Source organism: Rattus norvegicus, chromosome 2 (genome assembly GCF_036323735.1).
Source record: "Rattus norvegicus strain BN/NHsdMcwi chromosome 2, GRCr8, whole genome shotgun sequence".
Lineage (NCBI taxonomy): Eukaryota > Metazoa > Chordata > Mammalia > Rodentia > Muridae > Rattus > Rattus norvegicus.
In genome coordinates, this window is record NC_086020.1 from 33,208,910 (window position 1) to 33,235,419 (window position 26,510).

Genomic DNA, 26,510 nt, shown 5'->3' on the forward strand with positions numbered 1-26,510 from the left:
TTTCTCTTTCTCTTTTTCCTTCCTTCCTAACGTCCTTCCCTCGCCTTTCAGGGCTGCAGTTCCAATCCAGTCATTCCATCTCTCGATGCTTTTTCTCTAAACTAGTTGACTCTACATATTAAGAATTGTAAAGGTCAAATTAACATGTAAAGTTGAAGTACACCATAACATCATCTATACTTTCGTATGTCTTTAAAATATTCCGGGGTTGGGGATTTAGCTCAGTGGTAGAGCGCTTAAGGCCCTGGGTTCGGTCCCCAGCTCCGAAAAAAAGAAAAAAAAATTCCACAATAAAACTTTTTAAAATATCCAGGCAAATTCGGTGTCTAGATTATTTCAGTTTGCAATAATGGACAGGTAAGAAAGTTAAGTCTCAGCGGCTCAAGAAATGGAGATGGGGATCGAACTCAGGGTGTCCCTCGTGATAGGTAAGCCTCCCCCACTACCCCATGAGCCACACCCCCTCAACGGTATGCAAGCATTTTCACTTGTTTCAGTTCTTCTGTCGGTTATGAAGTTATTCTGGGCTATTTTGGATCCCATCCAATCACAGAGCCTGAGCTTAAAACTAAAGTTCGGCCCATCCGGAGGGCACCGGGAGAAAGGTGCAATGAACAGGCTTGGAGCCCGCGTGAATCCCACCCTTCTGTCCTCTGCCAGATGAGGAGTGCAAAGCCCACCTTCAGGAGGGTTCAGTCACCTTCCTGTCCTTAGGGCCCCCGGGATTTTTTTCTTGGGGAGAAGAGGCAAAAAGATGCTGGATGTGTGTGTGTGTGTGTGTGTGTGTGTGTGTGTGTGTGTGTGTGTGTGTGTGTGTGTGTGTGTGTCTGTGCGTGCGCGCGCGCGCGCGTGTACGTGTGTGCGTGCGTTTCTGTGTGTGAAAGTTAGGCATAGTGTTTCCAGCTTGTTATTAAAACCGCGTGGCTCGGCGTGAAGAAGCGGGCGCGTGCGCGGATGCCTCGCTGACAGAGGACGCTCTTTCTCGCCTCAGCGCACAGCTCGCCGGGTGGCCGGGCGGTGGGGCGCGGTCGCTCCGAGGCTAGCGGTCCGGGGACACGCACGCGCAGTGGCTCACCGGCCACGCCGCGGCTGTTGTGGGTCGGTGGGCGGGGCGGCCGGCTGACAGAGCGAGGCGTCGCCACACCGAGGGCCCTCTCAGGGCTCAGCCTTCCTCAGCGCCGAGCGGCGACGGCTGCCGAGCGTGCAAGCCGCCGTTGCTTCTCCAGGTCGCTGTCTTCCAGTCTCCGGCTAGTGGTCAGCATGGCCCGTGAGTGTGCTGGCCGTTGGAAAGACGCGGGGGGTTTGGAGAGGGACGGCGGGGAAGGAGCGGGAGCTGGCTGGGAGGAGAGAAGGACACAAACACACACACACACACACAGATACACACACGCACACACACGCGCGCACACACACACACTCACACATACACGCACATACACGCACGCACCTCGCGCATGCAGAGGGTGGGACGCCGGCTCCAGGTGGGACAGGTGCCGCCTTCCACATGCGAGAGGACGGCACCCATCCGGAGCCTGTGCGGCTGCCCATAAGGTCCAGTCCGCCGAGTGGTAGCAGGCGCCTGAGGTCTGAAAGCCCAGGGTGCCCTCCAGCTCTTTTGTCCTCGAAAGTGACGTTCCTTGAGCTCAGCCTCTGCTGGCTTGAACAGGCAAACTGGTCGGGGAGCTGAATTTTCACACTCCTATCAAAGCCAGAACTTATTTTTTGGCCTGTGTACACAACCACTTGAAAAATATATATATATAAAATTTAATTTTACTTTTAGTTTTTGAGAAAGGTTTTGTTGTGTACTCCTGCCTGTCCTGGAACTCAGTCTGTGACCAGGTTGGCCTCAAATTCTAGGATCTGCCTGCCTCTGCCTCCCTAGTGCTGGGCTTAAAGGTACCTATGCTGATGTGATAATGTACTTAAGTTCTTGAGTGTTTCTTCGGAAGCTTCCCCCTTGTCAATCTGGCAATGACTAAGCAATACTCTGCTTTCTTACTAATAAGAATAAAACTTTAGGGCTCATATAAATAAAGACTTTAATATTAATTATTCATAATATTGAGGATGGGAAAAGAGCATGACTGTTTATCATTGTAGGTGGAAATCAAAGAGAAATTGCCCGACAGAAAAATATGAAAAAGACCCAGGAAATTAGCAAAGGAAAAAGAAAAGAGGATAGCTTAACTGCATCTCAGAGAAAGCAGAGGTGAGTAGTGCTAACAGAACGTTCAAGTCAGTGGCGGCTTGACTACCGTATTTTCAGAATGAAGAACATGTTTTTAAACCCTTCCTAGAACTGAAGCTCGCCTAGAGTAAGGGTTAACACACTGTCTGTGTAGCTCTAAGTACACTGCAACCCTACACTGTAGTTATCTCCCAGCCTGTGGATGAAGAATGGCAAGCCCTGAAGCTATCATGTTTGCTGGGAATCTCTTACAGCAACTTAAGAATTTTATTGTGGAAAATACAAACATCCTCCATATATAAACACTGTTGCATGAATGGGATACAATGTTTCCAAAACGTGACAGCTTGCCCCAAGTGTCTTAAATGGGTTTCTGGAATCCATTGGGATGGAGAGAATGGACGCTGGATTCATATAAGACTTTATGCTACTCAGAGGCATAGGCTAAAGCGACCTATAGACCTTGTCTCAAAAGAGTTGGGAGGTACGCCCAGAGGCTGTATCTCAGCAATAGAGAACACTTGCCTCAAGTCTGTATGGCCCTGAGGTCCATCCCTACACTTCAGATGACTTTCTATGGCAAGTAACTGCCACAGACACACTTTAACGCTCTGGGAAGTGTCAATCAGTGTCATCCTACGACTCCGGGGACAGATGCAAGAGAATCAGTGAGGCCAGCCTGGACTACATGACAAGATACTGTCTCAAAGAAAGATAAAGGCTTTAACATTCTTTTACATTCATTTTGTGTGTGTGTGTGTGTGTGTGTGTCTGTCTGTCTGTCTGTCTCTGTATGTGTATCTATGTGTCCTGTTGACCCAAGACAACTCTTTAACGAGGTTGCAGATGGTCCTGTTCCAGAGCAGAACAGAGAACCTGGAGGCATCGTTCAGTGTTAGATCACAGGCTTTAGGTATTTGAGCTGCCAGTTCAGGCTCCACGACCACACATACACAAGGAGAATTTAATTCCAAGCTGTAAGGTTTTTTTTTTTTCCAAAAGTTTTTTTTTAAGATTTATTTATTATATATGTACACTGAAGCTGTCTCCAGACACACCAGAAGAGGGCATCAGATCTCATTATAGATGGTTGTTAGCCACCATGTGGTTGCTGGGAATTGAACTCAGGACCTCTGGAGGAGCAGTCAGGGCTCTTAACCGCTGAGCCATCTCTCCAGCCCAAGCTTTAAGTTCTATCATTACATAGACTAACAAAACTGGGGTGCGGGGCGCATGAATCTGTATGAGGACAAGAATCTAGGCCAGAGATATACCTTAGTGTCACATGCCTCACAGACCTGGGCTCTTGTGTTTACCTCCCCACCCCCTGCCCCGTGCTGGGAGAAGGTCAAATTCATTCTACAATTTAAAATACACTTCACGTTCTGGGGATTTAACCTAGGACCTTTTAGCCCTATCACTGGACTATATGTACTTCATATTCTAAAATGAGACTTCATCATTCATGCTCGGCAGATAGGTGTGCTTCTGTGAGCTTGTGGGCATCACCTTGGAATCTCTAATGACTACCAAAGCCAGAATTCTAAATCCTGCTGAAATTTAATTGTTTTGAAATGAGACTTGGCATTGTTAATAAAAGCATCTTGGTTTCAGTCCTAGCACTGCAAAAAGACCAGGAGCAGCACATGCTTGTAATCTAAGCACTTGGGGATGGAAGCAGAAAAACAAAAAGTCCAAGGTCATCCTTGGCTCATATCAAGTTCAAGTTTAGGGCCAGCCCATCTAGTGAGACCTTCTGTACTTACGGGAGCATGCTAGGGCTGAAGGTGAGACTTACCATCTGATAGAGCCTTTGCCTAGCATATATAAGGCTCTGAACTTGGTCCCTCTTTCTCTTTCTCTCCTCCCCTACAAAACACACTAAATAAATTAATAACTATCTGTGTATGTTAAACCATAGTTGAGACCTCTTAATAAGATCAAATCTAAGCCTTGTCCTTCCAGCACTGAGGATAGATACACAGTACCATGCCCTGCTTTTTACATGAATTTTGTGGAGGTTCTAAACTTAGTTCCTCGTGCTGTACAGCAGGAACTTTAATAACTAAGACATTACTAATTAAGCAATGAACTCGCCTTAAGTTTCTGTTAGCTCACCTTGGAGTGAAAAGAGTATAGATGAGTGATCCTGAAATGTTCTTTTTATTGGAAAACCTTTTCTAGCCTGTTTCAGAAATAACCATTGTTTGCTTAGCTAATACCCACCCCCTTAAAATGTGCTGGTTGTGCCATATTGTCTCTACCATGTCTCCTAAAATGGTATTCATACTAGTGTGAACCTGAAACAGTCTTCACACCAGTGTGAAGAACAGGAAAGCGAAGCGCTGGTTTGGTTTGGTTTGGTTTGGTTTGGTTTGGTTTGGTTTGGTTTGGTTTGGTTTGGTTTGGTTTGAGACCCAAAGTCTCACTGATTCTTCTGCCTCAGGCTTGTATATCCTGGGTGCCAGGCATTAGTAGCTACATCTAACATGTAGCTCTGAACTTGGGCACTATTACTAATGTCATATAGCAAATACAGCAGAACTTGATTTGAAACAGAAAAATAACCACTGTTCTTTTCCACCGAATTCATCTCTCTGTAGATTTTCCTTCATTTTTTCTGTTGTGTTTATAGAAATGTCTTATTATAGAAGTAGCCAATACTGAACTAATACTGAACTAAAACCTACTTTTAGATGTAGGTATTAACATAGGAAAGATCCCTAATTTTGAAATGGCCAGACCTTGGTATTTGTGTGATTTAAGGCAAATTATTTACTCTTGTGCCTGTTTTTTTAATATACTTTTTAAGAATTGTTTTTATTTTGTGTGTACAAGTATTTTGCCTGCATGTATGTATGTGCACTGCCTGCATCCCTGATACTCATGGAGTTGGAAAAGTCTTTAGGTCCTCTGGAACTGAATTTACAGACAGTTGTGAACCACCATGTGCTTTCTGGGAATTGAACTCAGATCTGCTGCAAGAGCAGCAAGTACTCTGAACTGCCAAGCCATCTTGCCCCTTTCTGTTTTTTATTATAAAGCACAGTAATAATAACTGAAGAATTGTTAAGCAAAAACAAAACTTTGCACATAGAGAGTAGCTTTGGTTTGGCTTGATTTCTCTTTGATTTGTGAGACAAGGCCTCACACTGTATCTTAAGCTTGACTGGAGCTCAGTATGTAGACCAGAAGGTCTGGGCCTATGAGTGAGTTCTCATGTTTAGTGGTTATTATGCAAACCTTGTTCTTTGATTTAAAATTATTGGTTAAATAAAAATGGCTACAGCCAATTATTGGAGGGACTAGAGGTGAGTGGATTTTGAGTTAGCTGGTTGAGGGTATCAGAAATTCTCCAACTTCCAAGAGGAAGACCAAGGAGGAGAGAGGAGAATGCACCATGTGAGGAGATATACCATTAGCACATAGCCAGGAGAAACAGCAAGTATCTGGGGTACACTGCTAAGGAGGTAGCCAGGCCAGCAGTTAGAAAAGTAGATTAGGGGTGTAATTGTCAAAGCCAAATAAAATAATTATAGTCTGAGTCTCATTTATTTGTAAGCTAGTCAGGAATAAACTTAAATCGGTTGAACTATATTATGGCGCCCAACATGGTACACTACTGCAATGTCCCAAATGGAACACCAGAGGGAGACAAAGGCACAGAAAACTCCAGATCAGATAATAGGGTTGGAAGTTAATATTTTGGGAAGAAATAGACACACGAAGATGATAAAAACAATAAAGACATTTTGGACTTTAAATAACACTATTTTTGAACAGTTTAGAATAGTTACTACCTTGAATTTGTAGTAATCTTAGCCTCCCATGTATTGGAACCACTGGGTGAACCACCACACTCAACTGAGGATGTTGAATACTTATCTATGTAGTATATTTTTTAAAATATGGAGCCCTGAATGAAGTCCTGGATTTGATGTCTAGTGTTATTAGATTTTGTTTTTCTGTTTCTTTTTGAAGGAAGAGGACGTGTAAGCACTCATGTGTCCCAGGTTAGCCTGGAACTTCCTATATAGTAGATAAGACCTTAAACTTCTGATCCTCCTGCTTCTACCTCCCAAGTGCTTTACAGTATATGTGTAAGTGTGGCCCACTAACTCATGGATCACCTAGCTTGGATAATTTGGTCATAGTTACATGACACATGAAGATTCAACCAGGGACACACAAAGGTTAAGTTCTTCAAAGAACACATATTTCTTCAGAGTGATCATTTTAAGCATTGATTATTTTATTTGCTTTGTAGCTTTTAAAGGCCTGAATTATTGTAATTCCAATCCTCAGGGAAGGGAGGCAAGAGGATCAAAGCTCAGAGTCTTCTGAGCTGTGTGTCAGCTACAAGAATTGCAACACCTATGTTTTAGTCCTAGGCATACAGGAAGCTTCCTAAGTGCACGGAGGCAGTGGCAGGTGATTTCCGGGAGTTGACGGCCAATCTGGTCTACATAGTAAATGCAAGGGCAGCCACGTCTACACAGTGAGACTCCCTCTCGTTTCACCAAATGAAAGAGCTTTGAGATTATTTGCCCAAGGCCATCATAACAGTAGCATTGTGATCATGGCTCTGACTTAAATGCTTTTGCAGTCTTTGCTTTTCTCTTTGTCTACATCCAGAAAAAATGGAAAGACATGAATGTTTATGTCTTCTTTGAATGCACTAAAAGGATTATATATAGGAAACAAGAGCATTAAGTCAGTTTTCCTGTGAAAACTTGACACCCTTTTCTTTATTCCAGGGATTCAGAGATCATGCAACAAAAGCAGAAGGTAGCCAATGAGAAGAAATCTATGCAGACAAGAGACAAATGATGACTGGCTTTTTGGAAAACCTGGGTGCTATTGCCAGTGGGTGCATCATATGCTCTAAGATCAAAACTTCACAGAGTGACTAATCATTACATGTGTTATAACTTGTCCTTATAAAAATTTCAAATTTTACTTTTCAGCCTTGCTTGATGTGATGTTTTAAGACCATTCATCAAAGAATAAAACCTGACCATGCACGTAACATATTGGTGAATATTACTTTTATCAAAAGAGAACATGTATGTAACTTACAAATGGGTAATGTGGCACCACAGTCCCTAACAAGGATAAGTTGAGGGAGGAATAAAGTGTCCCAGGGCTCGGAGTGTTTCACTCCTCCATAGAAAGGAGAAGAGAGCAGAGGACTTGGTTCATGGTAGCAGGAGCACATCCTACTGTTATCATCATATCAGGAACTCACGCCTAGACGGGAACCTGGTTAACATTCATGGTCCTATCCCCAGTGACCTACTTCTTCCATTGGGCGCCATCTCCTAAAGGTTCTGTAGCCTCCCAAAAGAAGACCAGCTGAGGGACAAGCATTCAGACTGTGAACTCTGGGAGAGACTAGAGATGCAAGCGACAATGAGTAATATGATAGGATCTCTTATTAAATTTGGGCCATATACTTCATTAAGTGGTTTGACTTTAGTCTGTTTTGTTTTTTTGTTTTTTTTTTCTCGAAACAATCTCATTCTGCTGCCTAGGCTAGTCTTAAACACCTAAAAATCCTCCTGCCTTAGCCTCCTGAGTTCTAAGATCATAAGTGTGGCCACAGTGCTAGCCTTAAAGATTATTCAGTTTTTGTTATAAATTTACGTAAACTTAGGGGAGTCATCACTCACCTTCCACCATGTGGCTTCTGGGAATTGACTCAGAGCATGGTGGCAAGTGCTTTTATCAACTAAGCCATCTCATTGCCCACCCTCAACTCTGTGTGTGTGTGCGTGCGCGTGTGTGTGTGTGTTATGATGGCCATTGGTGGAGGTCAAGAGAGACATTTGGGGAGTTAAGAGATACATCTGAGGAATTCTTACCTTCCGCCTCATGGCAGAGCCTCTTGTTTCTGCTGCTGCTGCACCATTGCCCTCCCAGCAGTTCTATGTCCACCTCCCCTTTGCAGCATGAGGGCTGGGTACAGGTACGTGGCTTCTTAATGTGGGTTCTGGCAGCTGAACTCAGATCGCCATGCTCGTGTTTGTGCCTTTAACAGCTGAGCCCTAATCTTTAGTTTTCTCTATAAGACTGGGGTATGGCAACATTAGATTGCTTGCCCTTGTTCAATTTCCAACACCACATACAAACCCTAAGTTCCATTTATGTAATTGTTGCTTTGTATCCAGCTGCCTCACAACAAGAATTTACACTGGTACAAACCAGAAAGGTCAACTCAATGGGTAGCAACTAAACGGGAGGACTCAGCAAGAGTAGAATTGAGCAGACTAATTTCTTAAGTAGAATTAAGACTTTGAAAAATTTTAAGTGAATGTTATATTCTAAATGTCTTCAAAAGCCTGGGGTTTGAGGAGCTGGGGAAGTGGCTCAGTCAGTAAAATGCTTACCGTACAACCATTAGGACCTGAGTTCAGATCCTAGCTTGATGCATTGTGTGCTCCTACAATCTCAGCACTGGAGAAACGAAGATCCCTGGTGTTTCCTGGCTGGCCAGCTTCCAGTTCAAGAGACTGTTTTTAAAAACTAAGGCAAAGGGGTTGGGGATTTAGCTCAGTGGTAGAGCGCTTGCCTAGGAAGCGCAAGGCCCTGGGTTCGGTCCCCAGCTCCAAAAAAAAAAAAAAAAAGAAAAAAAGAAAAAAAAAACTAAGGCAAAGAGCAATTGAGCAGACTCTCTCTCTCATATATATATATATATATATATATATATATATATATATATATACACACACACATATATATATACCTCTGACGACCACACACATCCCAGGAGTGTTTTGTTTTAGGTAAGGACTTCAGTATCCCATACTGATTTTGAAATTGTTATTTTGTTAAAGATGATCTTGAACAGCTAATCTTCTTGACTCTACCTCCCAAGATCTGAGATTACAGGCCTCCCAAAGCACTCCGTTTATATGGTGCCAAGGAATGGAGTAAACACAGGACTTCATGCATGCTAGAAAAGCATTCTACCAACCATACATCCTGGGCCTACCATAAGTGTTTTATTTTTTTTTATTCATTTATTATATATAGTACACTGTAGCTGTCTTCAGTTACACCAGAAGAGGGCATCGGATCTCTTTACAGATGGTTGTGAGCCACCATGTGGTTGCTGGGAATTGAACTCAGGACCTCTGGAAGAGTAGTCGGGTGCTCTTAACCGCTGAGCCATCTCTCCAGCCCCTACCATAAGTGTTTTGAGGCTCTAAATTGATTCCTCCTCTCTCTCTCTGTCTCTGTCTCTGTCTCTGTCTCTGTCTCTGTCTCTCTCTCTCTCTCTCTCACACACACACACACACACACACACACACACACACACACACCACAAACAAAACCACCCACCCCAAAATGTGATTTGGGGCAGGAAGAATGGCTCAGCAAGCAAGAGGTACTTGCTGCCCAAGTGTAATGACCTGAGTCTGATCCCTGGAAGCCACATGGTAGAAGGAAAGGACATCCTCAAGTTGTCCCGTGTCCTCTGCTGATACACACCTTCTCACTTAAGTAAATACATAATACATAAATAATAATAAATGAGTAAATACATAAAATGTTTAAAAGTTTAACATGATGTAATAGATTAGAAACTACATAAACGGGCTGGAGAGATGGCTCAGCGGTTAAGAGCACCCGACTGCTCTTCCAGAGGTCCTGAGTTCAATTCCCAGCAACCACATGGTGGCTCACAACCATCTGTAAGGAGACCCGATGCCCTCTTCTGGTGTGTCTGAAGACAGCTACAGTGTACTTATATATAATAAATGAATAAATAAATCTTTAAAAAAAAAGAAAAAGAAACTACATAAACTTGGAGCAGTTAAGGGCTGGAGACATGGGAGGTGGTGCTGGGTCAGTGGGTAGGAGTGCTTCCTTCACTCCAGGTTCCTCATGTCCTAGCACCCACATCAGGTGGCTCACAGCCAATTGTGACGTCAGCTTCAGGGGATCTAACACCCTCTTTTGGCCTCCATGAACACCCTTCCATGGGTGGCATACACAAAGACAGACACACTTGAATATGTACAAATACAATGAAAACCAACACATTCCTGAGCAATATACCCCTAATATAGACTTCACCCGATTAAGAAATTTGTCCATACTACCATCCCTGTCAGGGTTTTCTAGAGACGCACCCAAAATAGGGAAGATGTTAATTTGTTTAATTAAACCCATAATTTTCCTAGGTGATAATGACATAATTAAAAAAAACAACAACAAAAAAAAAAGCCAGGTATAGTGTCTTACACCTGTAATCTCAGACTCAGGAGGGCTCCGCAGGACAACTGAGATGAGTTTGGGGCCAGAGAGTGAGACACTGTTTCAAACAAACCTGGGCAGGACAGATGGCTCAGGAGTTAAAAGCACTTGCACAGGATTGGAGCTGTTTCCAGCACCTGGAGTTCTGTTCCCAGCACCCATGTCAGACAGCTCAACTGCCTGGAACTCCTCTGGTCCCCACCAGGGACCCTCTCATGAGGATCAGAAATCCCACTTCCTCTTCTCCTACCCAACCATTGGCTAATTAGCTCTTTATTAACCAATCAGATATGAGGGAAAACAATTTTTACAACATTAAAACAGGAAATGCTTGAAAATGCCAATGCCTAGATTGCAACCAGATTTATGGGCACAGTAATCAGCATCTGAATACACAGTGCCCACCTCCCCCCAACACACACACACACACACACACACACACACACACACACACACTGTGGTGGTTCAAATATCCCTGGCCCAGGGAGTGGCACTATTTGGAGGTGTGGCCTTGTTGCAGTTGGTGGGCCACCATGGGCTTGGGCTTTATGACCCTCATCCTAGCTGCCTGGAAGCTAGTCTTCTCCTGTTTGTCTTCGGAATAAGATGTAGAACTCTCAGCTCTTCCTACATCATGCCTGCTTGGACAAAGCCATGCTCATGCCTTGATAATGGACTGAACCTCTGAACCTGTGAACCAGTCCCAGTTAAATGTTGGCCTTATAAGAGTTGCCTTGGGGGGCTGGGGATTTAGCTCAGTGGTAGAGCGCTTACCTAGGAAGCGCAAGGTCCTGGGTTCGGTCCCCAGCTCCGAAAAAAAGAACAAAAAAAAAAAAAAAAAAAAAAGAGTTGCCTTGGTTATGGTGTCTATTCTGACTAAGATGTTGGTACTCGGGACTGGGGTTGTCTTAGGGTTTTAGTGCTCTGAACAGACACCATGACCATGGCAACTCTTATAAGGCCAACATTTAATTGGGACTGGTTCACAGGTTCAGAGGTTCAATCCATTATCAAGGTGGGAGTCCTCACCTATAATAACACACCTACTCCAACAAGGTCACACCTAATAGTGCCACTCCCTGAGCCAAGCATATATAAACCATCACATGCCACTCCCTGGTCCCGATAGGCCTGTTCAAACACATGAGTCTATGGGGGCCAGACCTAAACATAGCAAAATTTAAAAAGTACTTTTAGTCCAACTTCCAAAGTCTCCATAGCTTATAGCAGTCTCAACAATGTTAAAAGTCCAAGGTTCAAAGTTTCTTCTGAGAGTCATCCAATCACTTAACTCTAATACCCAAAGCAAAACAGGAAACCAGCTGGGCAAACTCAGAACTCTACATCTCCACGTCTGATGTCAAAATGGTCTTGAGATCTCCAACTCATTTTTCATCTTTGTTGACTACAATAAAGTTCTATCTCCTGGGCTGGTTCCACTCCCTGTTAGCAGCTTTCCTCAGCAGATAGCCCATGGCTCTGGCATCGTTAACATCTTGGGGTCTCCAAGTCAACTTCAGCTTCACAGTTTCTTGTCCCAATGTCTGGTATCCACACATGATCTTCTGGGATCCTCCAAAGGGCTGGTGTCACTTCTCCAGCCCTGCCCTCTGTAGCTCTCTAAACTCAGGGTGATCCACTTCACTGCCTCTGCTGTTCTTGGTGATCATCCCATGGTACTGGCATCTCCAATACACTGGGGACTTCTGCTGCAACCAGGCTTCACCAATAGCCTCTCATGGGCTCTCTTCATGGTGCCAAGCCTCAACTCCTTTGCATGACCCCTTCATTCTTGGGCCATCTTGGGCCATCCACTGCAACTGAGGCTGCACCTTCACCAATGGCCTTCCATGGCCTCTCTCGGTGCCAAGCCTCAGCCACTCTCCATGACCCCTTCATACCTTCAAAGCCAGTACCACCTGAGTGATTCTTACACGTTACCAAGTCCAGCTGCAGCACGAGGTACGACCTTGGGTGTCTCTGGAACATAGCTTCTTTGTGCTCTCAGGAAAGATTTCACTTCAGTGATGCTGGTCACTTCTTAATCACTGCTGACTTCTTAGCTCAGGCTGACCAACATCAGTTGTCCCAGTAGTCCCTTCCCGTCTGGACTCTAAAGCCAGAGCCACGTGGTGAAGCTGCCGAGTTCTGCTGCTTGCTGGAGCTGAACCTTGGCCTCCCTTATTCTACTACATTATCGCCAGCTTTCTGTCTTCCAACTCCTTCACTGCCTAAGCCCGGCATGATAGATCGAGCGTAAGAAAACCATGGAACCAGACTTGGTGGTGAATGCTCACAGCCCCAGGACACGGGAAGCTGATGCAGTAGGATGACAACAAATTTGAGGCCAGCCTGGGCTACTTCATCAAGACCCTGTCTCAAAACAACAACAACAACAACAACAACAGCAACAACAACAACAACAACAACTGAAGAAGCAGAATGACAAACTTCAATTCTACAAAGACCTAAATTGTAAAATTATTTAAAACTTCGCACAGGTTTTAACTTACACACTCATTTTTTTTTTTTTTTGGTCCTTTTTTTCGGAGCTGGGGACCGAACCCAGGGCCTTGTGCTTCCTAGACAAGCGCTCTACCACTGAGCTAAATCCCCAACCCCTCTTTTTTTTTTTTTTTAATTGTGGGGTTTTGTTGTTTCGAGACATTGTTTCATAGTGTTCTGTTGTGTAAATATTCCCCAATTTAGCTAAGGCACTCTGCTTCTCACCAGCTCTTGGATTGCTCCCAGCATAAAGATATAATGAATATTATGAATAATACTAGCATAGCTTTTCTCTCCCTGCAACACCGAGGATCAACCCCAGGTTCGTATGCATAGCAAACAAACATTTTCCCCACTAATACCCAGCCCCAGATGAACAGTTTTCTATTAGAAATGCAGTGTCGCAAGCAGTCATAATTATTAGTAACACCTAGCCATGGAATTTCTTAGGCATAAAGTATGGATACTGTTTCCAAAGGAAAGGCACCATGCTACTGCATTCCTATAATCCTAGCACTGACAAGTCTGAGGAAGATCAGGAACTTGAGACAACACCTGACTCCAGAGCTCCTGTTGTGCAGCAGTTTCCACATGGTCACGTGACAACCATGGACTTAGCATGCATGCAGTCCCCAGGTAAATCTGCAGCAGCAAACAAAACACATAAAACATTAGTTTATATAAGTATGCTATGGTGTCTACACAATGAGAAGTCCCTGCCGCTTAGGTGTGATCACACATCACTGCACAAATAGCTGTATTTTGTTTTTAAATAACCAAGCCATTTTACAATCCCACCATGAAATGTGTGAGGATTTTTCTACTTTACATACTCACCGGTTCCTTACCTGGAGAATGATACCTCAGAGAACAAGCTACACAAACGTAGCTCTCCTGGGATAAATATGGAGATGGATTTTCTGGCTTTGGCCCTTTGGAGCCATTGGTGGCGTTAATCACGTTTCTCTTGATTATACATTGTTATTTTCAGTCTTGTAAAATTTCTACCTTTTAGCTATGACAGTTTCAAACTAAAGCCCTTACGCTATAAGGATCCCAACTCCCACTGCAGGAGAGCCAAAGCCCCCTCTCCAGCCAATTGGTAAAAGAGGGAGGTTTAGGTCCTTCTTAGGCAGATTCTACTCCCCTCATTAGCATATCATTTGCAGAAGCCTGATCATCTTTCAGCTCCTTATAACCACAGCTCTCCAACACATTGTGGCCAGACAGTAAGTAGGCTGTCCATGTCCACAGTTGGGAACATTCCTTCTTAACCAAACATCTCCACCCACATGACTATCAGTGTGTCATTGTTCCAGTTTTTTTTTTTTTTTTTTAATTCTGGAACACAAGAACCCAGAAAACTCACTGGGCACTTTCGAGATGCCCTAATGGCTATGCGCTATTCGAAATTGCCCTATATTGTAGGAAACAGTGTTTTTTTTTTTTTTTTTTCCAGGCTGTGCCCTGCCCTGGGAGACTCCATCTTAATTTGAGTCAGGTTCTCGCTGCAAACCTGACTGGCCCGAAACTTCCTACGTAGACCAGGCTGGCCCCAACTCATACCTGCTTGCCTCTGGAAACACAGCTTCTAAGTCCATTTTGAGGGAGATGACTGCAGCCTCCGAGTACACCAGAAACAGCACCATCTTCCAGGAACCATCTAGTTTTTTGTTTGTTTGTTTGTTTGTTTACAGACTGATAGGTGGCTTGTTTCTGAGAGCAGAAAGGGGATCAATCTGTAAATTTATTGGGATGAATCAAAACTATGGCGCGGCACATGGGTTATCAAAATCCTATCAGGAAAACCAGACCCAAGAACTTACCAGATCTGACAGATCAAGGAAGTGGTCGAACTCCCCAATGGGGCTCATTACAAAATGGACACCTAACATTGCAACGGAAGGCCCAATACCAACCCCTCACCTAATAATTGGTGTGTGCATGAAGAACCAGCAGACACAGGATGGCCTTATTGTGGCGCTTCATCTTGGCGTAGCACCTCTACTTTGTACGTTACCTCCAACTACCATTACTTTATACTAAATTTATTGTTTGTTAAAAAAGAAAACAAACAGAACATGTAATCTCCAAACTTGGGAAACTGAGGTAGTATTGGCCAGCCTGGCGACGCTGAGCTACAGTGTGGTACCCTGACATGAAAAATGAAAAGAGCGTGGAAAGTCTCTGGCTGCCTCCGGGCCACCGTACTCTTCCGGTCCCAGATGCCCCCTGACGGAAGTCGTCATTTGGGCGAGCCCAGCCCCGTCCGTGGTAGCAGGCCATGGCGATGGGCAGCGGCGGCGCGGGCTCTGAGCAGGAAGACACCGTGCTGTTCCGGCGTGGCACCGGCCAGGTGAGGTCGCAGCCGGGCGCTAATGCTCGGAGCGCGGCCCGAGACCGAGGCAGTGCGCGCTCGCTCGGGCCACATGCTGCTACCACATCCGCAGGCGGCTCCTGGTAACTGCTTGGGCACTGGAGAGGCTGTGAGCCATGCTTTGGTCCTGTGTGACTGCAAGAGGATGTGCGGGAACGGGGAAAGGCAGACTGAAGCAATAAAACCAGTAGGAGTCTTTGAAATGCTCCAAATTTAGGTCAGGATGAAGATGTTAACAGCGACTTAAGACGAAAATGCTGGATTCAGGGTATAGTTTTGTAACCAGAAGGACCAAGTTTCGCAGATAACAGTTGAAAAGTTTGAGGGAGAAGGATAACTAAAGTTGCTCTGAGTAGTTGAAAAGTTGCTACCGACTACAGTGCACTCAAGTGTGTAAGATGGGCGATCTGAGCCAGGGTTGGTGGTGCTCGCATAGTTATAGGCACAAACACTTGGGAGATGGAGGCAGGAGGGTCGGGAGTTCAAGACCGTCCTAAGTTACAGTATGAACTCCGGACCAGCCCAAACTACAGTGAGACTCTATGAAAGTAAAACAAACACTTTTAAATACGAGGGAAAATCAGAGCCGAGTTGGTGGACTGTGCCTGTGACCGCTTCCAGCTACTGAGGTAGGATCGTGAGGTTGAGGCTAGCCTGGGAAACAACGTACTCAATCTAACAAACAGTTTAAAACATTAGGAGCCCAGTCTTAGCATGGTATAGCAACTGATTTCTGCTCGGAGCGTAGTGAGAGCAGGGAATTCTGGGCAGCATTTGGCAGTGCTGTATTTCCTACTTTTGGGAACAGCCCAGCAATTCCTATTCTGAATAAAGCTTTGCCTTTCGTTCCCAATGGGAGCCCTGGTGGTCTGGTTCTGTCCTTAAACCACGTTTTCTGTGTGTCTTTGTCATCTAGACATCATCTTCAAGCCCAGGGCTTGAATGTTTGTAATCGTATTTGTTGCAGTTTCTTGTTGTTCTTGTTTTGAGACAGGTCTCGAAATATAGCCTTAGTAGACCTGGAACTCCATGCAGGCCAAGCTGTCGTCAAACTCACAGAGATTGACCCATCTCCAGCCTCCCTTGTGCTGGCCTTAAAAGAGTGGACTCCCACACCTGGTTTTGAAGTTTATTTAGCTGTAGCTCTTTTTCTTCTTGCATTTGAATCAGGGTCGAATTCCATGGTCTAAATTGACCTGGAATTCAATATGTAGACTACTCTGGCCTGGAACTCTGGGCAACCCTACTGTCTCTGGCTCCCGGATGTTGGGATTGTAAATTACAGATATGAGCCATTATTATTTGTAGTTCATGGTTTTGTTTGCTTTTTGTGTGTTTGTTTTTGAGATAGAGTCTTAACGTTGCAGTCTATGCTGTCTTGGAACCCACTGTATAGCCCAGGCAAGTCTTGCTTTGGCATCCTCTTCCTTCTAATGAGTACATTGAGGCTTTCTTAGGTGATGGGATCTGTTATGTTAGTGAGGGGTGACTTTCTAGAAATGTATCCCTCCGTGACATACACATTCTGAGTGTCCGGATGATAGGCATGTGCTAGGGGTTGATCTAGGGACTTTGAACTACTTCCCCAGTACTTTCTAGTATATGTTTTTTATTAAACACGTCTGTCTAGAAATTATTTGTCTTCTTTTCCCTCTTCAGAGTGATGATTCTGACATTTGGGATGATACAGCATTGATAAAAGCTTACGATAAAGCCGTGGCTTCCTTTAAGGTATGAAATGTTTAGTAGTTCTTTTCCTTATTCCCTCAGGTCATACATTTTGAAAAAGAAAAGAAACCTGAGTCGATAGATGCTTTCTTAGGAGGTGGGACCTGTTAGGTAAGAAAGTGGTAACATTGTAAAGATATATCCCTCCATGACACATGGATCTCTATTACTGTTTTCATAGCATGCTCTAAAGAACGGTGACATGTGTGAAACTTCAGATAAGCCAAAAGGCACAGCTAGAAGAAAACCTGCTAAGAAGAATAAAAACCAAAAGAAGAATGCCACAGCTCCATTGAAACAGGTGATTTATTGATTTAAACAGAGTCCTACCCCTTCTGAGGCCAGGGCTGATGGTGCTGTTTACAGTGCCCTCGAGCTGTGAACTGTGTGAACACACACACACACACACATTTATGCACATATATATGTACATGATGGGTAGTAAACCAAGAGCTCTGCATTCTGAGTATGTGCTGTGTGGCTGACCTGTAATTCTTCCCCACCCTACCCCCTCCACACAATTTCAACAATTCAAGAATTGTTAGGGTAAACCAAAACTATAACTAGGTCTGCTATTTGAAAACAGATCTGGGGCGGGAGTATAGTATAGCAGTAGCTTGCATGTCCCTAATTAAACCCATACTGAATCAAAACAAACCTGATGGACTAGAGGATCCCCCTTTCTCTCTCTCTGTGAGTTTTTTTGTAAAGTGAATAGTTTGATGCCTTATCTTTCAATTCATTATCCAGAGGGAAATGGTGCTTACATTTGGTGAGCACTTGCTTTTATTTGACTAAGAGTACCGGATTTGTCATACACGGTTGGCCTCTTTTGTTCTTAATGACACGTTTAAGTGGTAGAATACATTACAGCCATTCATCAGACCCGGAAAAGAAGATGCAGGTGGCTGAGAACAGTGTTTGTAATTAAGTAGAGGGGAAGATTGGGATTATACTGGGAGAGCTGGGTTCTGGTTGTTCTTTTCATAAGAAGTAATGTGTGCACGTCTGTCTTTCTTTTGCAGTGGAAAGCTGGTGACAAATGCTCTGCCGTTTGGTCGGAAGATGGCTGCGTTTACCCAGCTACCATCACGTCAGTTGACCTTAAGAGAGAAACCTGTGTCGTGGTTTATACTGGATATGGAAACAAAGAGGAGCAAAACCTATCTGATCTGCTTTCCCCGACCTGTGAAGTAGCTAACAATACAGAACAGAACACTCAGGAGGTGAGGTCACGAAAGATGTCTATTCCTGAAAGTGAGGAGAAACAGCGTTGTAATCAGTTGTCACTCTGGTGCACTAAGGTGTTGAGTGACATTCTCATTCTCTCTGGTTGTCTTCTTTCTGTCTTTTGCTAGGACACAAGGTCAGGGCCGTACAAATGCTAGTGAAGCCTTCTGCCTTGGCATAATAAAATGTTTATTTTCTCTCTAAAGAATGAAAGCCAAGTTTCCACAGACGACAGTGAACACTCCTCCAGATCGCTCAGAAGTAAAGCACACAGCAAGTCCAAAGCTGCTCCATGGACCTCGTTTCTCCCTCCACCTCCCCCGGTGCCCGGGGCGGGATTAGGACCAGGAAAGGTAAATGTGGTAAAAGTTGAGGAAGGTATCCCTGTAGGAGCTAATGAGTTCTGGGAGCCTCTCCCGTTATGTTACGTAGTGGGCAGCCATCCTGGGAAACGGTGGCTTCCAAGCCTGAGTCTGTAAGGAGGAGATGTGCAGTGGAGTAAGCGTGAGGCTCCCCGCAGTGCCGTGGCTGACCGGCTAGGACTAGGATGCTTTCCGTTTTACAGGCTTTGTGTGTGTGTGTGTGTGTGTGTGCGTGTGTGCGCGTGTGTGCGCGTGTGCGCGCGTGCACCCCACACAGCAGAAGGAAAGAGCCTGTTCTTGTAAGCTGTTCTAACTTCCACAGATCCTGGTGCCTCCAGCTGTCACAGGCATGCGCCAGCCACCACACCTTGTGTATCCTAGAGTGTAGCACAGTATTAACGTGTGGACACTTTGCATGGCTCTTCAGTTGTAAGTGGTAGACACAAAGAATGGTATTATAGGCTAGGTTATGTCTAGAACATGAAGCAGCTGTATTTTTTCTCAGAGAGTATGGTATTTAGATAATTCACGTGGATGTGTACATATATGAGTGTGTATACATGTTATATGTGGTACTAGTGCATGAGCAGCTTCCTTAGTCACTCTACCTTACTTTCTGGGACAGAGTGTGTCAGTGAACTTGGAACTTGCTGACTCAAGCTAGACTGGCAGGCCAGAGCCCCAGGGACCGCGTGTCCATCTCCCCAGTGCTGGGGTTATGAACGTCTTCTACCTTGTCTTGTTGTCCTGTGGGTCCTGGGGACCCAGACTCGGCTCCATCTTTTCACCCCTAGATAATAATTTCTAAAAGTTAAGAAGACAGTCCTTCCTTAGGATTTTCTGAGAAATGAGCAGAGGGGTTCACTTGTCAACTCTCAGCACTGAGTCGCTGTTTGGGACCAGCCTGGGCTCCATAGAGACACTGTTTGGAAGAAAACAAAAGATAAAACTAAAACGTAAAATGAAAACAAGGGGTGCAAGGCGGTGTCGTGGGTAAAGGCATCTATTGCCAGCCTGCCAGAGCGCAGTTCCCTGAAGTCTCTTGGTAGTGGAGAGAAACAATTCCCAAAGGTCGTCTCTGGGTTCCACGTGAGCACCGCAGCACACGCTCCACTCACACATGTACACACAACTAAATGATTTAACGTTTTAGAAAATTTAAACAACCAAAGAGTTGCTACAATAATTTTCTGATTAAAGGTTATGTTGTATTAGAGTTTCTTGAATGATCAAATCTTTTAATATATATCTTGTCTTTTTGGTAGTTTTTACAATGTACTTTAGCATATATAAGTACAGGACCGCTAAAACTTTTTCTTTTCTCATTTTACCTTTAATTATTTTGGGTGGGTACTGTGTACATAATGGAAGTTAAAAGACAACTGATGGGAATGGGTTCTCTTCTTTGTGGGTCCTGGGAATTGAACTCAGGCTATCAGACTTAGAGACAAGAACCTTTTATCTGCTGAGCCGTCCTGTGGACCCAGTGACAGGGTACCTACAAAGACAGTGATAATGGGAAGAGTATAATCCTGGGGTTGGATTAGCTTGGTAAATACACTGTCTCTGATCTTCCTTTCTAAATGTTTACTTAGAAAAGAAGTGAGAAAGTTGAGTTGAGATTTGCTCTGTTTTTAATTATGTATATGTGTGCATGTCTGTGTGGGTTCATACATGTGATTATACATGTTTTTAACCACTGAGCCATCTTTCCAGTTCTTACTTCTCTTATTTTGGTTTTGAATACTCTTTCAGTGAAGGAAGGAATTTTCCCTTAAAATATTAACTTCCTTTGAAATATTCTTTATAGCCAGGTCTAAGGTTCAATGGCCCACCGCCGCCGCCACCTCCCCCTCCCCCGTTCTTGCCGTGTTGGATGCCTCCGTTCCCTTCAGGACCACCAGTAAGTGCACAGAATCTAGACCACACCTTTTATATACTGCTAGTAATTTCTTTAGAGTATAGGAGATTGAAGTGCTGCCTTAGACTACCCCCAAGGTGGGATTCTGACGAGTAAAAATGTAAACCTCAGTGTTGTTTGGAAGGCCCTCTTACCCAGACAGTGCTCCCCCAGTCTCGTCTCCAAGCTCTGTTTCGGGTGTTTCCTCCCTCAGTAGAATTTCCAGTCCTTCTGTTAGAAAGGACTGTCCTTAGCACACGGAGGCGGGTGACAGGTACCGTGTCCCTGGAGTGCTTGGGTGTGGGTTGCTGAGCCTGTACTTGCTCTCAGGCTTCTCTTTTGTCGTTTTACTTCTGCTCTAATGGAGGTTTTTGGTTTGTTTGGTTTCTCTGTGGAACAGCACTGGCTATCCTGGAACTAGATGTAGAACAGGCTAGGCACCAACTCACAGAGATCTGCTGCCTCTGACTCCCTAGTGCTGGGATTAAAGGCCTGTGCCACCACCACTTAGCCCTGATAGAATTTTTATGGCAGGTAGGGTTTGTTTGTTTTTAAGATATTACCAGTAGTTAAGAGGGTATTCGTGGCACACTGTATTTGGGTGAGAGTCAGACACATGTTCTGTCCCAAATCTTTCCTTGTGGAAAAAAACTTGAGTCTCTGTTTTGTCTCTTATGCATAGCTTCATAGTGGAACAAAAATAGTCCAATCATACTATTAAATGCCAACAGCTTTTGATCTGTTAAATTTGTTGAGCTTTTCTTATTATGGCTGGGTTTCTTCCAGTGCTGTATTTTTCAAAAAATTAAATAGAAGGTATGTTGTTGGGTATAGCAAAAGGTTGAATTAATATCCATTATCCTCTGTGCAAAATGGATCTCTGGATTTCAGGATTTTCCTAACTGGATTCTTTTCCATTTGCAGATAATTCCTCCACCCCCTCCCATATCTCCCGACTGTCTGGATGACACGGATGCTCTGGGCAGTATGCTAATCTCTTGGTACATGAGTGGTTACCACACTGGTTACTATATGGTAAGGGCTCCCTGGAACCTTCCCGACATGTTCTTTGCAGTTGTACAACTTATGGTGGTGAGTCTTGCACCCAGAGCCAGCTCCTGCATGACTAAAATGTGCTTTGTTTTGTGGAGACTAAAACCTTAAGTCAATTTTAAGACTTCCTTAGCATTTAAAAATGGATAGTTCCTCTTTGATCACCACTCCCACCCCCAACTGTGATTGTAGTTCAATTCAAAGACACTGGTTTTTTTCTTTTTTCTTTTTTTTTTTTTTTTTTTTTTTGGTTTTTTTCAAGATACTGTTCCTCTGTGTGACCCTGGCTGTCCTAGAACTAACTCACTCTGTAGACCAGGCTGACCTCAGACTTACAGAGATCCACCTGCCTCTGCCTCCCCTTCCCGAGTGCTCGGATTAAAGGTATACACCAACTCCCATCCCATTTCAGACTTCTTTAATGGCAGTAATTCTAGCACTCAAAAGCTAAAACAGGTAGATTACAAGTTCCATGCTAGCCCGGATACACAGTGAGACCTATCCCAGCAGCAAAACGTGTAGCAGTGGCAAGGAGGACTTTATGCTGTTGGGTTATTTTAATTGCACTTTAAAACGTAAGTGATACCTAAATTCGTTCTTTCTTTTTCTTTAAGATTTATTTATTTATTATATATAAGTACACTGTAGCTGTCTTCAGACACACCAGAAGAGGGCATCAGATCTCATTACAGATGGTTGTGAGCCACCATGTGGTTGCTGGGATTTGAACTCCGGACCCCTGGAGGAGCAGTCAGTGCTCTTAACCGCTGAGCCATCTCTCCAGCCCCTAAGTTAGTTCTTAATCTGCTTTTCTGCTTTGGGGATGATGATTTTTGTTTGTCCATTGTGAGATTGAATCTTACTGTATTCTTCAAGCTGGCCTTGAACTCCGTAACTCCCTTACCCCAGGCTCCCGAGGAGCAGGGACTGCACATGGGCACCATCATTCCTGGACATAGTTGACTGCCATGGATGGAGCCTTACACAAATTCATTTGGCCAGATTTTCTGGGTGTTGGAGAGCTCACCCTGAGGCTTGAACATGTTGGGCAAGTTCTACCACTGAGTTGTATCCCAGCCTGGCCATTGTTTGAAGTTCAGTGTTTTGTTGATTACCTTAATCTACATTCTTGTTCTGTTACCTTCCACTGTATAGATAGGTATGTGTTCTATTTATCCATTCTACTGTCAACGACTATTTATGTTGTCAGTTTGGGCGAGTAAAAGTGTTTCTGGGGCTGGAGAGATGGCATAGCAGTTAAGAGCACTGGCTGCTCTTCTAGAGGATCCAAGTTCATTCCCAGTACCCATAGGGCTGCTCCCAACAGCACCCACCCTGGCTGGCACTTTTTACTCCAGTCCTAAGAAGCACTTGTTAGGTAGTAATGCTCCTTAAAGTATCCTCACCAACTCGAGCTATGCAGAGAAATGCTTTCCTTTAGGAGTACCATCTCTGCGCATGCATTGGCTACACTTGGATAGATCAGTTTGCTTAACTATGACCTTAAATATGGAAAGTGTGCTTTATCCTAGAGCATGACGTTCTGAGGATTTTACCTTTGGAAAGAACAGACAATGTAAGTCAGGCTTTACAGTAGCCCACGACTTCTGAAGATCCCACTGACTTACATGGGCAGTTCCTATCCCTTGCCGAGTGTGGCCCAAACCACCAGCCCACCTGCCCTGTCAGTGGTGGCAGCGCAGCTTGGTGGTCACTGCTCACCTCTGCGGTTCTGCCTTGTAGAAGTCAAAGCAGAAAAGAATGAGTAGGAGTGGTGTTGTTACTGCAAGAACATAAACGTGTTCTAGCTTTGGTCTTCGTAGGTACCAAGTCACTTCAGGACATCATGTTTGTTGAGATGTATATTCAGGTGCACTTCATAGCTTAGGGTGGCCTTCAAACTGCAGCAGTCCTCTTGTATTAGCTTTCTAGTTGCTGGGGTTACAAGTGGGTGCCACCATGCCAGGGTTTGGATCAATCACTGTTAAAGTATATTGGAATGCTATAAACTACTTTTTAAAATATATAAACTTATTTTCTGATGACATTAAACAGTTAGTATGTCTCATGAAACAGACTATTTGGCTGTTCTGGTAGTGCTGGAGATCAAACCCAGGGCCTTGCACATGTTAGGTCAAACCTCTAGCACCGAACTGTACCCATTCTCATGGTACATTTGGGTCATGGGTCTTATTGTTATAGCTCAGCCTTTCACTGCCAGGCTGGCCTTAAAGTCAAGTCCTCTTGCTTTAGTCTCCCAAGTACTGGGATTGTTAGGTATATATCACTAACAATATATGAGCATTATTTGACTTGAGCATTATTTGTTCTGTTGTATTGTTTTGTTTTTTAAAAGAGAGATCAGGCTAGCCTTGAACTCACAGAGAACCTCTTGCCCTGCTCTTCCAAGTCCTGGAATTACAGACATATGCCACCTCTCCCAACATGAGGCAGAGTCTGCTGTAGCCCAGGTAGTTTTAGACTCACCATGTATTTGGAGATGGCTTTGAATTCCAGGTCCTCCTTCCTCCTCGTCTCAGTGCTGGATCAGCTTAGCCTGAAGTGTTTACTCACACATTTATTTAGTGGGTACCCTGTTTAACTTTATATTTGTTCTCTTTACAGGGTTTCAGACAAAATAAAAAAGAAGGAAAGAAGTGCTCACATACAAATTAAGAAGTAAGTCTGTTATTTTAAAAACTAATTCTACCTTTGTATGACTTTTATAGTTTGTGGAGTTGTATAACTTTTATAAAAGTTATACCATAACTTTTATAGAGTGTTTTGAACATTTGAAAATTGATGTTTATGTAAGACTATACTAAAGACATTTTTTTTAAGGTGTGTGCGTGTATGTTGAGAGGCGGGGGTGCATGGCCAACAGAAAAGGACAGTGGATCCCCTGAGCTTGAGTTACATGTGGTTGTCCACTGCTTGTCATGGTGCTGGGAACTGAGCTCAGAGGCTAGAAGAATAGCAAGTGCCCTTGAACTGCTGAGCCCTCTCCAGCTCCACTAAAGACTGCCAAAGTTAGATTAACCCTTGAATTGTTGGCACATAATCAAATTCTTATGGTGTCCAAATGTCTTTCCAAATACTGCCTGGTTGTTTTGGTTTAAAATCTGGTCCAGGATGAAGATATTTGCAGTGTCACTGGCCAGTCAGGCTTGGGTTTCTGTGTGGGGTGTGGTAGTAGGGGTTGAACCTAGGACCTCGCACACAATAAGCAGACATTCTGTCACTGAGCCGGATCACCAGATCCACACGTACTTTTTATGTTAAACTTGTGTGTATGGAGGTTTTGCCTACATGTATGTTAATTGGTCATGTACGTGACTGGTGTTTCTGAGGCTAGAAGAGGACATGATTCCGTGGAGCTGGAGTTCTCTGTAGGTGGTTATAAGTTGCCCAAGTCTTCTAACAGGAGCAGTAAGTGAGCTTTGTCCACCGAGCCTTCTCTCCAGACCCATCCCTTCTTTTGATAAATGATGCAGTGTGCAGAATACTGCATTCTCGTCACAGCCAATTGCTCTGAAGAGACACCATGACCAAGGCAACTCTCATAAAAGAAAGCTGGCTTACAGCTTTAGAGGGCTAGTCCATGATCATCATGGCAGGAAGTAGACAAGCATGGCTCTGGGATGGTACCTGTTTATATGGAGTTTTCACTGTAACTTTCTGAGGGCCCTGATATTTTGAGTTCATTTTTAACTCTAGAGATGTGTAACATTTTAATCCAGGTGACTGATTTCTAATTTTACTACCTTGAACAAAACTCCTTATACTGTTGCAGTCACTTTGCTAAACTCTAGTGAAAAATTTAACACATGATTTGATAATTTATAATGTGTTTACATTCTAATAGATCAAAATTAATTTTATATTACTATATTTTTATGGGCTGGAGAGATGGCTCAGCGGTTAAGAGCACTGTCTGCTCTTCCAGAGGTCCTGAGTTCAATTCCCAGCAACCACATGGTGGCTCACAACCACCTGTAGTCAGGTCTGGTGCCCTCTTCTGGCCTGTAGTTGCATACATGCAGGCAGAAAGTTGTATGATGTATACATAATAAATAAATGTTTAAAAAAAAAACACAAAAAAATATATTTTTATTTTTTGCATTCTATTTAAAAATATGATTTGGGAGCTGATAAAGCTTCAGAGGCCAAGAGCCTTGACTTGAGTTCACCTCCCTGGTGGAGAAAAGAACCAGTTCTTATTAGTTGTCTCTGACCTCCACACTCACACACTTGCACATGCATGCATGCATGATTTTAATTTATCGCATTTTATAACTGCCTAGAGTTTTTTTCTTTCAAATTCAGGTTCAGCTCTCTCCCAAGGAGATGGTTTGTTGGTGTCCCTGGTCGATAAGAACAGAAGTCTCCTCGTCACCTTTGTGGACTCTTGGCTAAGTGGTGTCATCATCAGGGTCTCCCTGTCCCGGGAGTCCATCCTGAGTCAGCAGCAGGGCATGCATAGAGCAGCAGTTGGAGGAACCGATCAATCGATCGATCAGTGGCAGTGTGAGTGCATGGAAGTCAGCCAAACTGTGACTGAGCACAAACGGACAATTGCAATTTTCTTAGAATGTCAAGATTTGTATTAATGCCTTTAAAATTAAATAAAAGCCCTTTTTTGAAATCTTGACTTTACAGATATTTGCCTTTGGGGTATATACAGTGAAGCTGAGTTGTTTAAAGATCCAGAAGGAAGGGGCTGGGGATTTAGCTCAGTGGTAGAGCGCTTACCTAGGAAGCGCAAGGCCCTGGGTTCGGTCCCCAGCTCCGAAAAAAAGAACCAAAAAAAAAAAAAAAAAAAAAAGATCCAGAAGGAAAACTGCTCAGTCTTGTTACTTTGTAAAAGGGTAATTTCTGAAAGTGGAACAAATTGATAATCCA

General features: G+C 43.9%; 2 protein-coding genes and 1 long non-coding RNA gene across 5 annotated transcripts; 2 read left to right on the forward strand and 1 right to left on the reverse strand.

Moving 5' to 3' along the window:
- Positions 1-1,091: 1,091 nt before the first annotated feature.
- On the forward strand, positions 1,092-7,220 carry Serf1 (small EDRK-rich factor 1). The gene is made up of 3 exons (NM_001399502.1): positions 1,092-1,267; positions 2,104-2,212; positions 6,949-7,220. Exons 1-3 carry the CDS (start codon positions 1,261-1,263, stop codon positions 7,019-7,021), a joined length of 189 nt encoding a protein of 62 aa, NP_001386431.1. The 5' UTR covers positions 1,092-1,260; the 3' UTR covers positions 7,022-7,220.
- A 4,186-nt stretch (positions 7,221-11,406) lies between these two features.
- On the reverse strand, positions 11,407-14,924 carry LOC120100687 (uncharacterized). 3 transcript variants are annotated; one of them, XR_005500546.2, is made up of 3 exons: positions 14,785-14,924; positions 14,525-14,697; positions 11,407-13,600 (listed from the first exon to the last, which is right to left on the reverse strand). It is a non-coding gene; the product is annotated as an uncharacterized LOC120100687 (long non-coding RNA). The 3 variants fall into 3 exon arrangements; XR_005500545.2 differs by having other exon boundaries at positions 11,407-14,697; XR_005500547.2 differs by having other exon boundaries at positions 11,407-14,674; positions 14,785-14,922.
- Positions 14,925-15,205: 281 nt separating this feature from the next.
- Smn1 (survival of motor neuron 1, telomeric) lies at positions 15,206-26,253 on the forward strand. Its single transcript, NM_022509.2, has 9 exons — positions 15,206-15,314; positions 16,995-17,066; positions 17,245-17,364; positions 18,089-18,289; positions 18,500-18,646; positions 20,466-20,558; positions 21,480-21,590; positions 24,234-24,287; positions 25,935-26,253. The coding sequence occupies exons 1-8, from the start codon at positions 15,243-15,245 to the stop codon at positions 24,282-24,284; spliced, it is 867 nt and encodes a 288-aa protein (NP_071954.2). The 5' UTR covers positions 15,206-15,242; the 3' UTR covers positions 24,285-24,287; positions 25,935-26,253.
- Positions 26,254-26,510: the final 257 nt, after the last annotated feature.